The 17,722-nt window shown below is 36.0% G+C and overlaps 1 protein-coding gene across 2 annotated transcripts in view; it reads left to right on the forward strand.

The window, feature by feature from the left end:
- Nucleotides 1-17,722, forward strand: part of setdb1a (SET domain bifurcated histone lysine methyltransferase 1a) — a 171,125-nt gene that overhangs the window by 38,650 nt on the left and 114,753 nt on the right. For both annotated transcript variants that reach the window (XM_039767415.1, XM_039767422.1), the window contains exon 3: nt 12,715-12,890. In XM_039767415.1, the coding sequence (XP_039623349.1) occupies nt 12,715-12,890 (176 nt within the window). The remainder of the gene's footprint in view (nt 1-12,714; nt 12,891-17,722) is intronic.

Here is a 17,722-nt window from a genome sequence, read left to right on the forward strand (position 1 = left end):
AATTCTTGATGTGTAGTTTTAAAATTTGGATTACTATTTTAATTATGTGCTGCTTGTTTCTTACCAAAACCTATGCTGTATCACACACCAACAAATAATAAACACAGTACAAATCTTTAAAAAAGCCTATTGTTTACTAAGCATCATTTATCCTTTATCTAAATTTATCTTTATCTTTTCTTTTTCTATTAAAAGTTTAAGCTCCTGAATTTTAAACAAGCATGCTGTGCAAACTCGAGCAATGTCCATTTTATTTAATGGACAAAATAAAGGTCTAAATTCCTTAAAGTACTTTTTCTCACCATTTGTCTAGTCGCACAGGATGTCTTCTCTGTGTATTTTTTTTTCACTTTATTACTCCACTTTCTCTGACATAAACGCTAATGTACCAATTGCCTGCAATTCACTAATAAAATGTTTCCACTTGCAGAGGAAAATGAGAAAATTAAATATGAACCTACTTGTTGCAACTAGGAAGGAAAAAAAATTATTTTAAACTGCACTTAATTATCACGATGGGTGAAAGTTCTTTCAACATTATGTCACGTCCTCCATGGCCAATGGCCAAATGAATGTCATGAAGTACGTTAAATAACTCGAGTCCGTGATGTAGAACTGGATAGCACAAACACCTTCTTTAACAGGATAAATCTGTTAACTTTCGTTTTCCACTAACATCACATCATAGCGATTCAACAGCCAATAGTCCTGTGGTCCCTTCTTAGTAGTCATCTTGGCCTTTTTCACATCACTCACTAACTTCTGGTAAGTAGTTTCGGTTAGGAAAACACAAGTTTTTTGCAGCATTGGCTCACACTTTAGGCAGTTCATCGTAGAATCGTTGTTGCATGTCAACATGCCATGATTCCTTCTCAGACACTACACCTTGCTCTTCCATTTTCATACAGCACAGTATGGGCTAGAGTCTTTGTTGAACAATTTCAAAGTAACGTATTTCATCACTTCCAAACAAAAACGAAATGCAAATGGGGAATTCGCTGTCTGAGGCGAGCGTCAAAAGTCACATGACATTAGAAATGTCATTAGCGGGAGTATTTTATACTTTGCCGGTTAGTCTTTTGGCATTACATAGAATGCCTAGGAAATATGTGAAATATTAATCGTTTCATACTTTGACATCCAATTTTCAGCATTCTATATAATGTCTAGGTAAAGTCTGCTTTCATACGGTAACACATAAACACACACACACACACATTTTTATATATATATATATATATATATATATATATATATATATATATATAAATATATATATATACTGCTCAAAAAATTAAAGGAACACTTTTTAATCAGAGTATAGCATCAAGTCAATGAAACTTCTGGGATATTGATTTGGTCAGTTAAGTAACACAGGGGGTTGTTAATCAGTTTCAGCTGCTTTGCTATTAATGAAATTAACAACAGGTGCACTAGAGGGGCAACAATGAGATGACCCCCAAAACAGAAATGGTTTAACAGGTGGAAGCCTCTGACATTTTTCCCTCCTCATCTTTTCTGACTGTTTTTTTCACTAGTTTTGCATTTCGCTATGGTCAGTGTAACTACTGGTAGCATGAGGCGAAACCTGGACCCTACAGAGGTTGCACAGGAAATCCAACTTCTCCGTAATGGCACATCAATGTTTGTCATTGCCAGAAGGTTTGCAGTGTCTCCCAGCACTGTCTCAAGGGCATGGAGGAGATTCCAGGAGATAGGCAGTTAGTCTAGGAGAGCGGGACAGGACCATAGAAGGTCCTTAACCCATCAGCAGGACTGGTATCTGTTCCTTTGGACAAGGACAAACAGGATGAGCATTTCCAGAGCTCTACAAAATGACCCCCAGCAGGCCACTGGTGTGAATGTCTCTGACCAAACAATCAGAAACAGACTTCTTGAGGGTGGTCTGAGGGCCCAACGTCCTCTAGTGGGCTCTGTGCTCACAACCCAGCGCAGTGGAGCTCGATCGGCATTTACCATAGAATACCAGAATTGTCAGGTCCACCAATGGCACCCTGTGTTTTTCACAGATGAGAGCAGGTTCACCCTGAGCACATGTGACAGACGTTGAAGGGTCTGCAGAAGCCATGGAGAATGTTATGCTGTCTGTAACATCATTCGGCATGACCAGTTTGGTGGTGGGTCAGTGATGGTCTGGGGAGGCATATCCATGGAGGGACGCACAGACTTCTACAAGCTAGACAAAGACACCTTGACTGCCATTAGGTATCAGGATGAAATCCTTGGACCCATTGTCAGACCCTACGCTGGTGCAGTAGGTCCTGGTTTCCTCCTAATGCACGACAATGCCCGGCCTCATGTGGCAAGAGTATGCAGGCAGTACCTGGAGGATGAAAGAATTATAACAACTGAATGGCCTTCACGATCCCCTGACTAAACCCAATAGAACATCTGTGGGACATTATGTTTCGGTCCATTAGGCGCCGCCAGGTTGCTCCTCAGACTGTACAACAGCTCAGGGATGCCCTCATACAGATCTGGGAGGAAATGCCACAAGACACCATCCGTCGTCTCATTAGGAGCATGCCCTGATGTTGTCAAGCATGCATACAAGCTCGTGGGGGCCACACAAGATACTCAAAAGCATTTTGAGTAGCAGAAATTAAGTTTTTGAAAAATGGACTAGCCTGCCACATCTTCATTTCACTCTGATTTTAGGGTGTCTACACAATTGAGCCCTCTGTAGGCAGAAAACTTTTATTTCCATTAAAAGACTTGGCATCCTTTTGTTCCTAAGACATTGCCCTGTCGTTATTTGTATAGATATCCAACTTCATATTGAGATCTGATGTATCTAATTTGTTTCTTTAAAGTGTTCCTTTAATTTTTGTGAGCAGTGTATATATATGTGTGTGTGTGTATATATGTATGTATGTGTGTATATATATATATATATATATATATATATATATATATATACATACATACAGTGGTGTGAAAAACTATTTGCCCCCATCCTGATTTCTTATTCTTTTGCATGTTTGTCACACAAAATGTTTCTGATCATCAAACACATTTAACCATTAGTCAAATATAACACAAGTAAACTCAAAATGCAGTTTTTAAATGATGGTTTTATTATTTAGGGAGAAAAAAATCCAAACCTACATGGCCCTGTGTGAAAAAGTAATTGCCCCTGAACCTAATAACTGGTTGGGCCACCCTTAGCAGCAATAACTGCAATTAAGCGTTTGCGATAACTTGCAATGAGTCTTTTACAGCGCTCTGGAGGAATTTTGGCCCACTCATCTTTGCAGAATTGTTGTAATTCAGCTTTATTTGAGGGTTTTCTAGCATGAACCGCCTTTTTAAGGTCATGCCATAGCATCTCAATTGGATTCAGGTCAGGACTTTGACTAGGCCACCCCAAAGTCTTCATTTTGTTTTTCTTCAGCCATTCAGAAGTGGATTTGCTGGTGTGTTTTGGGTCATTGTCCTGTTGCAGCACTCAAGATCGCTTCAGCTTGAGTTGACGAACAGATGGCCGGACATTCTCCTTCAGGATTTTTGGTAGACAGTAGAATTCATGGTTCCATTTATCACAGCAAGCCTTCCAGGTCCTGAAGCAGCAAAACAACCCCAGACCATTACACTACCACCACCATATTTTACTGTTGGTATGATGTTCTTTTTCTGAAATGCTGTGTTCCTTTTACGCCAGATGTAATGGGACATTTGCCTTCCAAAAAGTTCAACTTTTGTCTCATCAGTCCACAAGGTATTTTCCCAAAGGTCTTGGCAATCATTGAGATGTTTCTTAGCAAAATTGAGACGAGCCCTAATGTTCTTTGTGCTTAACAGTGGTTTGTGTCTTGGAAATCTGCCATGCAGGCCGTTTTTGCCCAGTCTCTTTCTTATGGAGGAGTTGTGAACACTGACCTTAATTGAGGCAAGTGAGGCCTGCAGTTCTTTAGACGTTGTCTCGGATGAGTCGTCTCTGCGCTCTTGGGGTAATTTTGGTCGGCTGCCCACTCCTTGGTAGGTTCACCACTGTTCCATGTTTTTGCCATTTGTGGATAATGGCTCTCACTGTGGTTCGCTGGAGTCCCCAAGCTTTAGAAATGGCTTTATGACCTTTACCAGACTGATAGATCTCAGTTACTTCTGTTCTCATTTGATCCTGGATTTCTTTGGATCTTGGCATGATGTCTAGCTTTTGAGGTGCTTTTGGTCTACTTCTCTGTGTCAGGCAGCTCCTATTTAAGTGATTTCTTGATTGAAACAGGTGTGGCAGTAATCAGGCCTGGGGGTGGCTACGGAAATTGAACTCAGGTGTGATACACCACAGTTAGGTTTTTTTTTTAACAAGGGGGCAATTACTTTTTCACACAGGGCCATGTAGGTTTGGATTTTTTTTCTCCCTAAAAACCACCATTTAAAAACTGCATTTTGTGTTTACTTGCGTTATATTTGACTAATGGTTAAATGTGCTTGATGATCAGAAACATTTTGTGTGACAAACATGCAAAAGAATAAGAAATCAGGAAGGGGGCAAATAGTTTTTCACACCGCTGTATATATATATATATATATATATATATATATATATATATATATATATATATATATATATATATATATATATATATATACACACACACATATATATATATACATATACATATCTACATATACTGTATATACACAAATCTACATATATATCTACATATATATATATATTAGGGGTGGGACTCGATTAAAAAAATTAATCTAATTAATTAGAGGCTGTGTAATAATTAATCTTGATTAATCGTATGTAATCACACATGAAAATTTGCCACAAATCGCAAATTTTTTTTATTTTTTTTTAATTTAAAAGGGTTTTAGTGGGGGACAGAATCAAATAATAGACATGGACATGAATATTGTAAACTCTTTTAATTTCTAAAAAAAAATGCTTTTAAACTGCATTTCATTTCAAAACAGAAACAAAAATATCATCCCTGGCTAAAATTGGGCAGACAAAAATAAAGTGGTATTTTAAGTACTTTAAGTAAATTTTCAGAATGGTATTGTCTTTAAATAATAATAACCAAAATTTCAACATAAAGTTTAGTTTTTCTCCTTAAAAAAATAAGTCTGAAACATAAAAGGTAATTTGACCAGCTTCATCTTTAAACTGTGAGTAACCTTGGCCAAAATAATTTTGTACATTAGGCTAAAACAGTGTGATCATTGAACATTTTGTAATTAGATGTAATTAGAATTACTAATGATCACGGAAGTCCAATGATCCCCAGTAAGAGCCACAAAGTCCACTTTCTGTAATGCATCTATTTTTGCTTGCTTTTCAGTGTGCAGATAACCATGCTTTTATCAAGGCTTCCGTCGGGTAGTCTTTTGAAATGAAATTTTCCTCCGATCAGTCGTAGGAACGATCTTTATTCCGACTCTAACATTTTTGTAGCTCTCATGTGTGCATCAATGTAATCGATGTAGCAGGAAATCATGCATTGACAAAAGTTCCCCTTTGCTTGGAATTGAAAGTGTTATTAAATGTGTTATTTTTTTTAACGCATTATGGAGTACATGCATCGAAGCTTCTCAGCTGTGCTTGTGCTAAGAAAAGGAAACATTTTAAAAATAACGCAACATGATTCTGCGTTAACCGCATATTTTTTCATATGTCTCAAACCAAGGGGATGCGAGGGTAAAATGAATAGTGAAGCATGCGTACATACTCGGTGCATCCCCTCTCGGGAATCGAACCTCGGATGTCGGCGCTAGAGACGAAGCCTTTACCATTGCGCCACGGCGTGTGGCTTGTCTATTTGAGAGTATGTAGATCGGGGTGTGTATATATATATATATATATATATATATATATATATATATATATATATATATATTATATATATATATATATATATATATATATATTATATTATATTATATATAATATAATATAATATAATATATATATATATATATATATATATATACACTAGTAAAATACCAAGGCTTCAGAAGAGAAGTAGTGTGTTAAAGAAGCAATGAAAAGAAAAGGAAACATTTTGAAAATAACGTAACATGATTGTCAATGTAATTGTTTTGTCACTGTTGTGAGTGATGAGTGTTGTTGTCATATATATATATATATATATATATATATATATTACACACACACACACAAACATATATATATATATATATATATATATATATATATATATACATATCTATACATATACACATACATATATACATACACACACATATATACACACAAATACATATATATATATATATATATACATACACACACACATATATAAACATATATATACATATACATACATATCTACATATATACACACACAGCTATTTTGTATCAGTGCAATACGCTGCTTGTTAAAACGGATGACTCCGCTCTTACGTGCAAGTCTGCGTGGATATTATGAACTATCGATTTGTTCAAGTTCTATTTAAATTTTAAATAGAAGGAATTTTTATTTAGTCGACAGAAATATCTTTGGTAGGAATGGTAAAACAGACAGGAATATTATTCGTGAATAAATCAACTCAAACCTTAAACAACTTATAATATTTTGCTCTCCATAAAAATATATCCTGTCTAAATTATACAAGTTAGAAATAAAGTAAACGTTAAAAGAACAAACATTCAAATTTCTTTACTCTTATGTAATTTTATATAAAAAATAAACTTAGATTTTAAATATCCCAAAAGATTTTGCTCTCCATAAAAATATATCCTGTCAAAATTATACAAATTCAAATATGAACATGCTGCATAACAAAACCTGGAAATATAAATAAAATGTGTTCCTTTCAGCAATAACAAATCAAATCATTCAGTTGTCTTTGCTCATATGTCATTTTAGAGCTGGACACCTGGCATCTTTTTTTGGCCACAGGTTCGTTTCTGTTTGCTGTGAGGTTCTGTGTTGTGGAGATTCTCAGGATGGATTGCAGGTGCTCATCAGTGAGGCGACTCCTGTGTGCTGTTTTGTTAGTCTTTATCACTGAGAAGAGCTTCTCACACAGATATGTGCTACCAAACATGCACAAGGTTCGAGCCGCATGTAGACGGACTTTTTGTTCTTCAAAGTCACCAAAGCGCCGTGCAAACTCAGTGCGCTCAGTTTATCAGCAAAGTGCGATTTGGGAACACCGTAGTGACGACTTGGTTTAACATTACTTGGCAACAGGGAAAGTGGGGCAAGGTGCACTGGTGCATTTGTGTCTCCCATAAAAGCAGCTTCACTTGAAATCACTTTGTGATTGTGCACGGTAAAACGTCCGCTGAAGTGTCAGATTCTTATTTAATTATTCTGCTTTCTGTATCTTCTGCATTGCATTCAGGTTACCCTGATGTTTTGTCTCATAGTGCCGTCTTAGATTAAATTCTGTAATTACAGCCACATTAGCTCCACAAATGAGACACACGGGTTCAGTAAACATATACTCAGCCTCCCATCGGTTTTAAAGGCTCTATTTTCAGAATCAACTTTTCTCTTCAGCATCGTGTGAGCTAGCTTCGCAATAACTTGCAGCATCATAAGGTAGACTTGATTAACGCGGTAAGTGTTGGCAAGGCAGCTGAAGCGCTGCATTATGGGATCTGTAGTTTATTGTGTTACCAGCGCTTCATATACCCGGCTTTAATAACAATAATACAGTATATAAAATGATCTCGGGGCGGATATAATTACACGCGGGCGGATGTGGCCCGCTGCCCTTGAGTTTGACACATATGGACTAAATAGAACTTGAAAAGATATATTTTTTCAAATGTGATCGCAATTCAGATAGAGTTGACGCAGCACTACAGCCTGCATGCCTCAATAAGTCATCCTCCCTCGCTCTTACTTTTTACCGTTCATCTAATGAATACACTGAGTATGGCTTTACCAAAACAATCATTGATGGCGAATAAAGTATCCATTATTCGAGTATGTAGATCGGGATATATATATATATATATATATATATATACCCGTATCGCAGCGAGAAGTAGTGTGTTAAAAAGCTAGAAAAGAAAAGGGAACATTTTAAAAATAACGTAACATGACTGTCAATATACAGTATTTGTTTTGTGAGTGTTACTGAGTGTTGCTGTCATCAAGGATTTGATTATCATTATTTCTTTCAATCAGGTTCGTATTTGTAGGATGTGTTGTGTTCAAGTTACATTCCGTGTTTGTCAATCGTTGTAAAGATGACAGGTTTCATTCATCGATTCGTTTCTTACTGCATCAATAAACAGCTCGTCTTCTTCTTTATCTGAGACCTGACACACTGCATGCAGGTTTTTTACACTGTCTTCCTTTAGCGGGACATTGACTTTTTCCAACGTGTGCTTTGTTTCCGCAGTAGTTGGATTTATGAATATGCTTGTATGTATCAGGCGCTTCATATTTTTGCTGCCTTTTCAATTGTGTAATTCGGTTTTGTTCAGCTCTTTGGAACTGTTGCTTTTATCTGTGCACTCGCGTCAGTTCACGTGAGCGCTCGGTGTACATGCATCGAAGGTTCCCAGCTGTGCTGGTGCCATCTCTCGCTATGTCCATGGCTGTATTTAATGTTACCTTAGTCCTGGCACTTAAAACTTTCTCTCGCAGTTTCGCTGAGTTTGTGTCAAACACCACCCTGACCATCTCATCTTCCTCTCCATAAGCACAGTCCTTCACCCGTGAATATTTAGTGGCAGTTTGCTATTGGATTGCCGCTGACGGACGGCCTTATATGGGCAGGCACTAAATTACAAACGCCAGCGCAGCCTGTCTATGAACTTAATTTAAAGTGTAGGTTTACATCGTGCTTTGTTTCGAAGTAGCAGAACTCATGAATATGGTTGTATATGTCACTTTCGCCGCTTCTTATTGTTTCGCTGCCTTCTCAATTATATAATGCATGTTTTCTTCAGCGCTTTTTGAGGTCTTCCTGGTTTTCTATGTACTGCGTGATTACGTGGGAGGCGTGATGATGTCACACGAAACTCCCCCCACGGCGTTGAAGCTCATCTCCATTACAGTAAATGGAGAAAACTGCTTCCAGTTATGACCATTACGCGTAGAATTTCGATATAAAACCTGCCCAACTTTTGTAAGGAAGCTGTAAGGAATGAACCTGCCAAATTTCAGCCTTCCACCCACACGGGAAGTTGGAGAATTAGTGATGAGTGAGTGAGTGAGTGAGGGCTTTGCCTTTTATTAGTATATATATATATATATACATATACATATACATATATATATATACATATATATATATACATATATATATATATATATATATATATATATATATATATATATATATATACATATATATATATATATATATATATATATATATATATATATATATATATATATATATATATATATATATATATATATATATATATATATATATATATATACATATATATATATATATATATATATATATATATATATATATATATATATATATATATATATATATACCCGTGTTTCGCAGCGGAGAAGTAGTGTGTTAAAGAAGTTACAAGGGAACATTTTAAAAATAACGTAACATGATTGTCAGTATACAGTAATTGTTTTGTGAGTGTTATGAGTGTTGCTGTCATCAAGGATTTTATTATCATTATGTCTTTCAATCAGGTTCGTATTTGTAGGATGTGTTGTGTTCAAGTTACATGCTTATATATATATATATATGCATATACACTTGCCTAAAGGATTATTAGGAACCCCTGTTCAATTTCTCATTAATGCAATTATCTAATCAACCAATCAAATGGCAGTTGCTTCAATGCATTTAGGGGTGTGGTCCTGGTCAAGACAATCTCCTGAACTCCAAACTGAATGTCAGAATGGGAAAGAAAGGTGATTTAAGCAATTTTTAGGGTGGCATGGTTGTTGGTGCCAGATGGGCCGGTCTGTGTATTTCACAATCTGCTCAGTTACTGGAATTTTCACGCACAACCATTTCTAGGGTTTACAAAGAATGGTGTGAAAAGGGAGAAACATCCAGTATGCGGCAGTCCTGTGGTAGAAAATGCCTTGTTGATGCTAGAGGTCAGAGGAGAATGGGCCGACTGATTCAAACTGACAAACTGATAGAAGAGCAACTTTGACTGAAATAACCACTCATTACAACCGAGGTATGCAGCAAAGCATTTGTGAAGCCACAACGCGCACAACCTTGAGGTGGATGGGCTGCAACAGCAGAAGACCCCACCGGGTACCCCTCTACAATTTGCACGAGCTCACCAAAATTGGACAGTTGAAGACTGGAAAAATGTTGCCTGATCTGATGAGTCTCGATTTCTGTTGAGACATTCAAATGGTAGAGTCAGAATTTGGCGTAAACAGAATGAGAACATGGATCCATCATGCCTTGTTACCACTGTGCAGGCTGGTGGTGGTGGTGGTGGTGGTGGTGTAATGGTGTGGGGGATGTTTTCTTGGCACACTTTAGGCCACTTAGTGCCAATTGGGCATCGTTTAAATACCACGGGCTACCTGAGCATTGTTTCTGACCATGTCCATCCCTTCATGACCACCATGTACCCATCCTCTGATGGCTACTTCCAGCAGGAAAATGCACCTTGTCACAAAGCTCGAATCATTTCAAATTGGTTTCTTGAACATGACAATGAGTTCACTGTACTAAAATGGCCCCCACAGTCACCAGATCTCAACCCAATAGAGCATCTTTGGGATGTGGTGGAACGGGAGCTTCGTGCCCTGGATGTGCATAAGCACAGTCTTTGACCAGCAAGTTGAACTTAGTTAGAAAGTGATCAAAACTGTCGTTTATACCCTGCATCCTCTCATTAAACTTGTATCCCGCATTAGCCGTGGGTATGACAAACACCAGCGGCAGCCTGTCTATGAACTTAATTTAAACTTTAGTTTTACACCGTGCTTTGTTTCTGAAGTAGCTGCAGGCATGAATATGCTTGTACAGTATGTGTCACTCGCTCGCTTCTTATTGTTTCGCTGCCTTCTCAATTGTATAATGCATGTTTTCTTCTGCGCTCTTTGGAGCTCTTCCTGGTTTTCTACGTAATGCGTTGACAGTCAGTTCACGTGATTACGTAGGAGGCGTGATGTTGTCACACGAACCTCCGCCCCCCCCACGACCATCGAGCTCAACTCCATTACATTATATGGAGAAAAATAGCTTCAATTTATGAAAATTACGCGTAGAATTTCAAAGTGAAATCTGCCCAACTTTTTTAAGTAAGCTGTGATATATGAGCCTGCCAAATTTCAGCCTTCTACCTACACGGGAAGTTGGAGAATTAGTGATGAGTCAGTGAGTCAGTCAGTCAGTCAGTCAGTGAGGGCTTTGCCTTTTATTAGTATAGATAATGCTCTGCTAAGTATACGTCCAAGTCACTTGTTTTATTATTGATATTTCTGGCATTAAAGCAAATTATTATTAATGTGTTACCTATTTTATTTTTGCATTTAAACTTTGGGTTGGAATTTACTTTACATTGCATATTTGTTGCTACACTTTTGTTTGTCTCTTCCTTTTCAATTCCTTGGCCTGTCCTAATCTCCCTGCCATTTCCCTAGCTAATGAATGGATCCTGAATGTGATTATAACCTCAGACTTTCAACCTGTTTTCGAAGTATATTTTTATTGTTTTTAACCTTCACCATGAACACTATTTTATTATTGATTATTTATTGACATAATTTATTATAGAAGGCTGCATTGAACTTTATTCTTTTAACATTAGAATAATGAAAGTTCTAGGCACATTTTGCACCGCACTATTGCCTGTTTGTGTCCTCATTGCCCTGGCTTTTCTCGGCTTATGACATTTGACTGTCATTGGCTGAAGAGCGTTAAGGTAACTGCAAGCAGCCTGGGACATTAGTTTCTTGTCAGTATAATTAGTTTTAAAATAAATGCACCATTTTTTGAGTATAGAGACATGCCAGGAGAGGCTCTCCCTTTACAGTGTAATGGAAAAAAGTATATACTGCAACAAATTATATGTGAATTCAAGGAAGTAAAATTAAAACTGTTTAAAATGCAAGAGAGTATTTGATTTTAAAAACTGAAGCCCAGTTTTTAAAGTAAACATATTCTGGCAGGGTTGAATTTTAATCCAGAAATCTGGAGATAACACATGTATGAGTATTTATTCTAACGATTTAGATGTTAACACTTTGGTCTTACAGTAGAGAATTTTAAGTTTAATTTATGTGCAGCAGATTGTTGAATTCTGTTTTCTTTAATAATTTTAATTCTGTGATGCCATAGTGTTTTTCCTCAGATAAACTTCACTATTACCTTGTGCAGTTAGCTAAAAGTAATATCTTGCCCACTTCTTATGATATGGACAAATTTAAATTAAAATTGTGGCGCATTGTTGGTTCTGCGGAGTCATGCTTCCAGAATTCTGGTTTTAACCCTGTAACTGTCTCCAAAGAAGTTGTAAAGGGATGTGCATGTTCTCCCAGTGTCTGTGTCAGTGTTTTGTCTGAATAATCTGGGTTTCCTGGATGCATTAAGTTAATTGGGACATTCTTATTTAGCCCTTTATAGCTGTGAGCATGTATGGGCTCTGCAAATTACAGTCCAAGAACATGCCTTTTGGACAATTATGCTAAGTTAGTGTCTGGACCCTTGCAATCGGAAATTGAGACTATTACTTTATATTAAAACAAAAGAAAAATACTCAATATTTTTTTAAGTTCTGAATCATATTTTATCTTTTAGGTCTGTTATAGACTGTGAATCTTTAATCAAGGACCTCTATAAGAAGATGGGATTAAATTATAGGGAGAGCAGCTCGGAAGATGAGAGTCCAGCAGTAAAAATGAAGCCTTCAGAAATAATTGAGATTGATGATGACGATGATGACGACGATGATGATGTTGTTGCAGTCGAGTGTGGTATGTATTATCTAGTATTTAATATAACAAAGTATGTGAATGCTTTTTGACCTTAATTTTTGTTTTGCGCAATCTCTTGCCTTGCAAATAGGAGTTACTTTGATGTAAAGTTAAGTTGATTAATGTTTATATTTAAATGATGAGCCAGAAGTAAAAATAATCTACATTTCAAGTAATACTTTGTCATTGTAACTTAATGGCACAAATATTAATTGCATAAATATTAATATCCAGTTACATTTCTGCATGTTATGAGGCATCAAATAAAAAAAGGTTTGAAGTGTATTCAACAAGAAAATCATTTGGAATTCTTATATCTCTGGCTGCAATGTCTCCTGCATATATCTTTGTTACATTCATGTGTATCTATAGTCCATACCAACAGAATACATGCATCATCGAAAGTCAGACAAAAACTTGAAGTTCCCTAATATATCATTGTTGAGATATTACATAAGCATGGCTACTGTAATCCCTGGTGTTTTAATATGCTCTTTTTGAAATTCAAAATATATAAACTGCTGCATAAATTAGAAAGCCTGAGTTTGTGGTGGATCACATGCAGTTAGGTGGACACTGTCATCTCCACTGTTTTCTGTATGCATTGCTTGTATAGATTTGCAAAAGTATCATTAAGAATGCAGAGGTTTAACAGAACAAGGAAAATTTTCAACAGTTTCAGGTTTACTTTAGTTATAAATTAAACACAAGGAGAAACAGGAAACAATAGCACTACAATATCTAATATTAATAAGGTGCAACATTTTTAGCACAAAATGTTTGGTTGCCTGATAAGCAATGGGATGAAAATAATGTACTGGTCTTGCCAAATCCGTATTATGTCTGCCTGATGCATTTTACAGAAAAACATTAATATAACGTTAAAATCAACAAACCATCTATATATACAAAATGCTAATGTCTGTCAAGTGATTACTTGCAACCTAATGGAGCTAGACTTGAAATGTTCTGGAAATTCAAAAAATTTTAGGTAGCGGCAACCTGGTAGGCACTTTATTGGTAAGCAGAAGAGTTTATTGTAATTAAAGCATGGTCCCCACGGGCCTATCTATTAATAATCCCCCAGGACACTGTACATGTGTATTAAGAATTCATAATCAAGTGTACATTCTTACATTTGCAAAAAGTGACCAGAGATTGCTGTTGTGTACATGACTAGCATTTTGTAGCATTTTATTTTGGGCCCGTAGGTCTGTGTGTCTCACTAATTCTTAAATAAAATCTGGATTTTTTTTTTTTTTATTAACTGATTCATTCATCTCCTTTCTTTTGCTCCTTTGACATTATCTCAAAGTCTTATCAAAATATATATACATGCATACAAACACAATGCATATATTTTTATCTGTCATTTCATACTACCAAAGAATTGCACAGTTTACTTGAATTTTTGCTTTTTTTTTATCAGTTTTAATTTTTTTTTTCCATTTTCAAGAAAACATTTGAACACTTCCTAATAAATCAAATGAAAATAACATAGCAGCATTAGCTCTTCATAACAATTAACCCTGTTTTATTGAAGGACTTTTATTTCCCTTTAAGTTATCAATAACAATGCACACACACAGTCCTCTAGTTCTTACCTTGTTCACAGGTCTTCCCAAATATGTCTTTCCTTGCTGTAGACATAACTAGGTAGAGTTACTCATGAGACAGCTGTCACCCAAAATATGTCTAAAAAAATATAATTGTTTTACATCAGAACCTTCCTCATCTGCATTGACAACAGTTTATTTGCAAAAACTTTTAGCAACCGCTGAACAGTGGTCACTCTTCACAAAAGAATTGGAATTAACATATTACTGTTTAACAATAAATACACATTACCACCTAGTTGATTAATCTTTGGAACTGTGTAAGTCATTGGAAAATACTTAATGTATTCGTTTAGTGGATACTTTTAACACTTTCAAAACCGTCCAGTGCTGCAGTAGTTTGAACTTGCAGATGCTGCAAATGTACAGTAATTTTACAGTATTTTCCTTAGATAGCCAAGCTGATATATCTGTAAATCACAGTTTAGACGTGCCTCAAGATTTCATCCTCATCAAAATGCACCTTAGAAGTAATTGTTTCAAAAATAGCATTTGTCTTTGATAAACCTAGTCATACAGATATTCTCTGCAGATATAATACACAAGTTGGGCCTAAATACAATTAAAACAGATTTGGAACAAAAGAAATAGTTATAAGGAATGTAGTAACAACTCTACAGAGGGAGAGCTTTGGGATGCACTGATATTTTTTTTTGCTGAACGTGTGATGCTGTATACATTGGTCTGCACTGATGATGGGTGGTATTTTCAAATGTTGCTTTGTGTTTACTTTAAAGGGCATGAACTCAAAAAACTGAAATGCATTTACGAAAGTAAAGACAAAGGGGAAGGAGAGAGGAGAGATTGAATTGGAATGAAAAGCAACACTATTTAAACAAGTTGAGATTAGTTGAAGTTAGTAAAAAAAAAGTTGCATTAGTACTACTTGCTAGCCAAGGAACGAACAAAGTACTATGACAAGCTAACTCCAGTAACAATTTTTCACTGTATTGTTTTTTACCTTTTTATTTATTCATCTGTTTTTGTTCACTTTTTAAATGTCTTCTTTGAAAAGACAGATTTCAATAATGAAATTTTTTTCTTCAATTTGTAGTTTTATAATTCAATATCACTGAAAAGAATAAAGTAGAAGTGAAAATGATATAGCCCTTATGCAATGGCACAAAACAAATGTGCAAAACATAATAGAAAAAGAGATTAGGCAATCAGTTTTCTGTCAAGTATTTTCTGGAGTTTAGTCAAACATTTTCATCTCTGTGCCAGTGTTCCCTCTAAGGAGTAGCATATAGTGAGCAAAAAACATTGTTTATGAGCAACATTTTGTTTAAGCCAAAAATTTATGAGCACCAATTTTCGCGATAAGTACGAGCGACGCAGTCAGAATGAGCGATCGTGCGGGAAGTATGAGCGATGCTCTGAATTCGTGTGAGCGATTGCTCACATGCTCAGCTTAGAGGGAACATTTTTCTGTGCATCATTAAGAGAACCATAAGTTATTAGCCTTCTAAATTTTACATACTCTTAGCACATTAGTTCCATGTTGTTAAACAGCATGCCACAACCATTACACACTTCTCACAAGGTCTGAAATATTATTTATTTGTATTTCTTTGAATACCAATTTGAATATACAGATCAATAAAGTATTTATAAATGCCTATACTTAGTGTTAAGACTCAGTTCCAGTTATTAAAAAGTTGACCAAGTGATCCATGTGTTTAACTTATTTATTTTTATTGAATGATAAATAATGATAAGGGGGCATAAGTGTTGTTTATTCACTCAGGTACCCTTTATCCTATACCAGTTTTTGTCTGAAGACATGAAAATGTTATACAGTATGTCAAACATCTCTAATAAGACAGGAAATTAGCAAGAGCATAAAATACTTTTTGACAGCTGAATGCGTATAATACCACCATTAGAAGCAGAAGGACATGAATAAATATTCTAGATACAGTGCCCTCCATAATGTTTGAGACAAAGACACATTTTGCCTTATTTACTGCTCTGCTCCACAGTTTAAAATTCCAAGTCAAACAATTCCAATATGATTAAAGTGCACATTGCAAACTTTAAGGGTATGTGCTTAACATTTCAGTCAGGGCCCCATAATGTTTGGGACATAGCAATGGTAGGTATATTAAAGCAGTCACATTTAGTATTTTGTTGCATATGTCCTGCATGCAATGACTGCTTAAAGCCTGCAATTAACATACATCACCAGAAGCAGAGTAACTTTCCTAGTGATGCTCTTCCAAGCCTCTAATGCAGCTTTTGCTTGTTTTCAGGAGCTTGTCCCCTTAAGGTTTTTCTTTCACATATGGATGGCATATATTTGTTGGATTTAAATAAGGTGACTGGCTTGGCCATTCAAGAATTTTCCATTTTTTAGCTTTGAAAAATTCCTGTGTTGCCTTAGCTTTATGTTTGAAGTCATTATCTTACGGTAGGGTATAGCACCATCCATTGAGTTTGGAGGCATTTACTGGAACTTGACCAGATAAGATGTTACTGTACACTTCCTTGTGCAACTGGTGTCCGCAGTTACATCATCAGTGAATATAACTATGCCAGTGTCTTTGGTAGCCTAACATGCCAAAGCCATAACACTCCCACCACCATGTTTAACAGATGAGGTGGTGTGCTTTGGATCTTGAACCGTTACTTTTTGTCTGCTCTTGTTATCAAACTGATACAGGTTATTCTTTGTCTCGTCTGTCCGCAAGACCAGTTTCCAGAATTCTGTAGGCTCTTTTAAGTACTTTTTTGGAAACTGTAATCTGGCTATCCTGTTCTTGTGGCTCCCTGGTGGATTGCATTCTGCAGTGTCACCACTGTATTTCTATTCTTGAAGTCTTCTGCAGATAAACATCTTCCTCTTGAACACTGTTTCTGGTCTGTTGGACAGACATTTGGGGCTTTCACTTTGTGGCAATGGAGGTCTTCCTTGGTCTACCAGTTCCATTAAATTAACTGACTGACATTGACTGACTGTTAACACATATTTAAGTTCCATAACTTTTAGAGTTAGTCTCACTGTCAAACTATTTTAGTAAAAGCGTATTTTATTCAGCTATTATGTTTCTTTTCAATTAAATATTTTGTGAGAAATTTTTAGTTCCAATATCAGTTTTACTTGTTTACGTTTTAGTCTTTTGTTATTTAAAAATGTCAGGCTTATTTTGTTCTAGACAGATTCAAGAAAAACAACAAAAACAACATTAGTTTAGTGCAGAAATGATATACCTTTAT

Source organism: Polypterus senegalus, chromosome 1, assembly GCF_016835505.1.
Source record: "Polypterus senegalus isolate Bchr_013 chromosome 1, ASM1683550v1, whole genome shotgun sequence".
NCBI lineage: Eukaryota > Metazoa > Chordata > Cladistia > Polypteriformes > Polypteridae > Polypterus > Polypterus senegalus.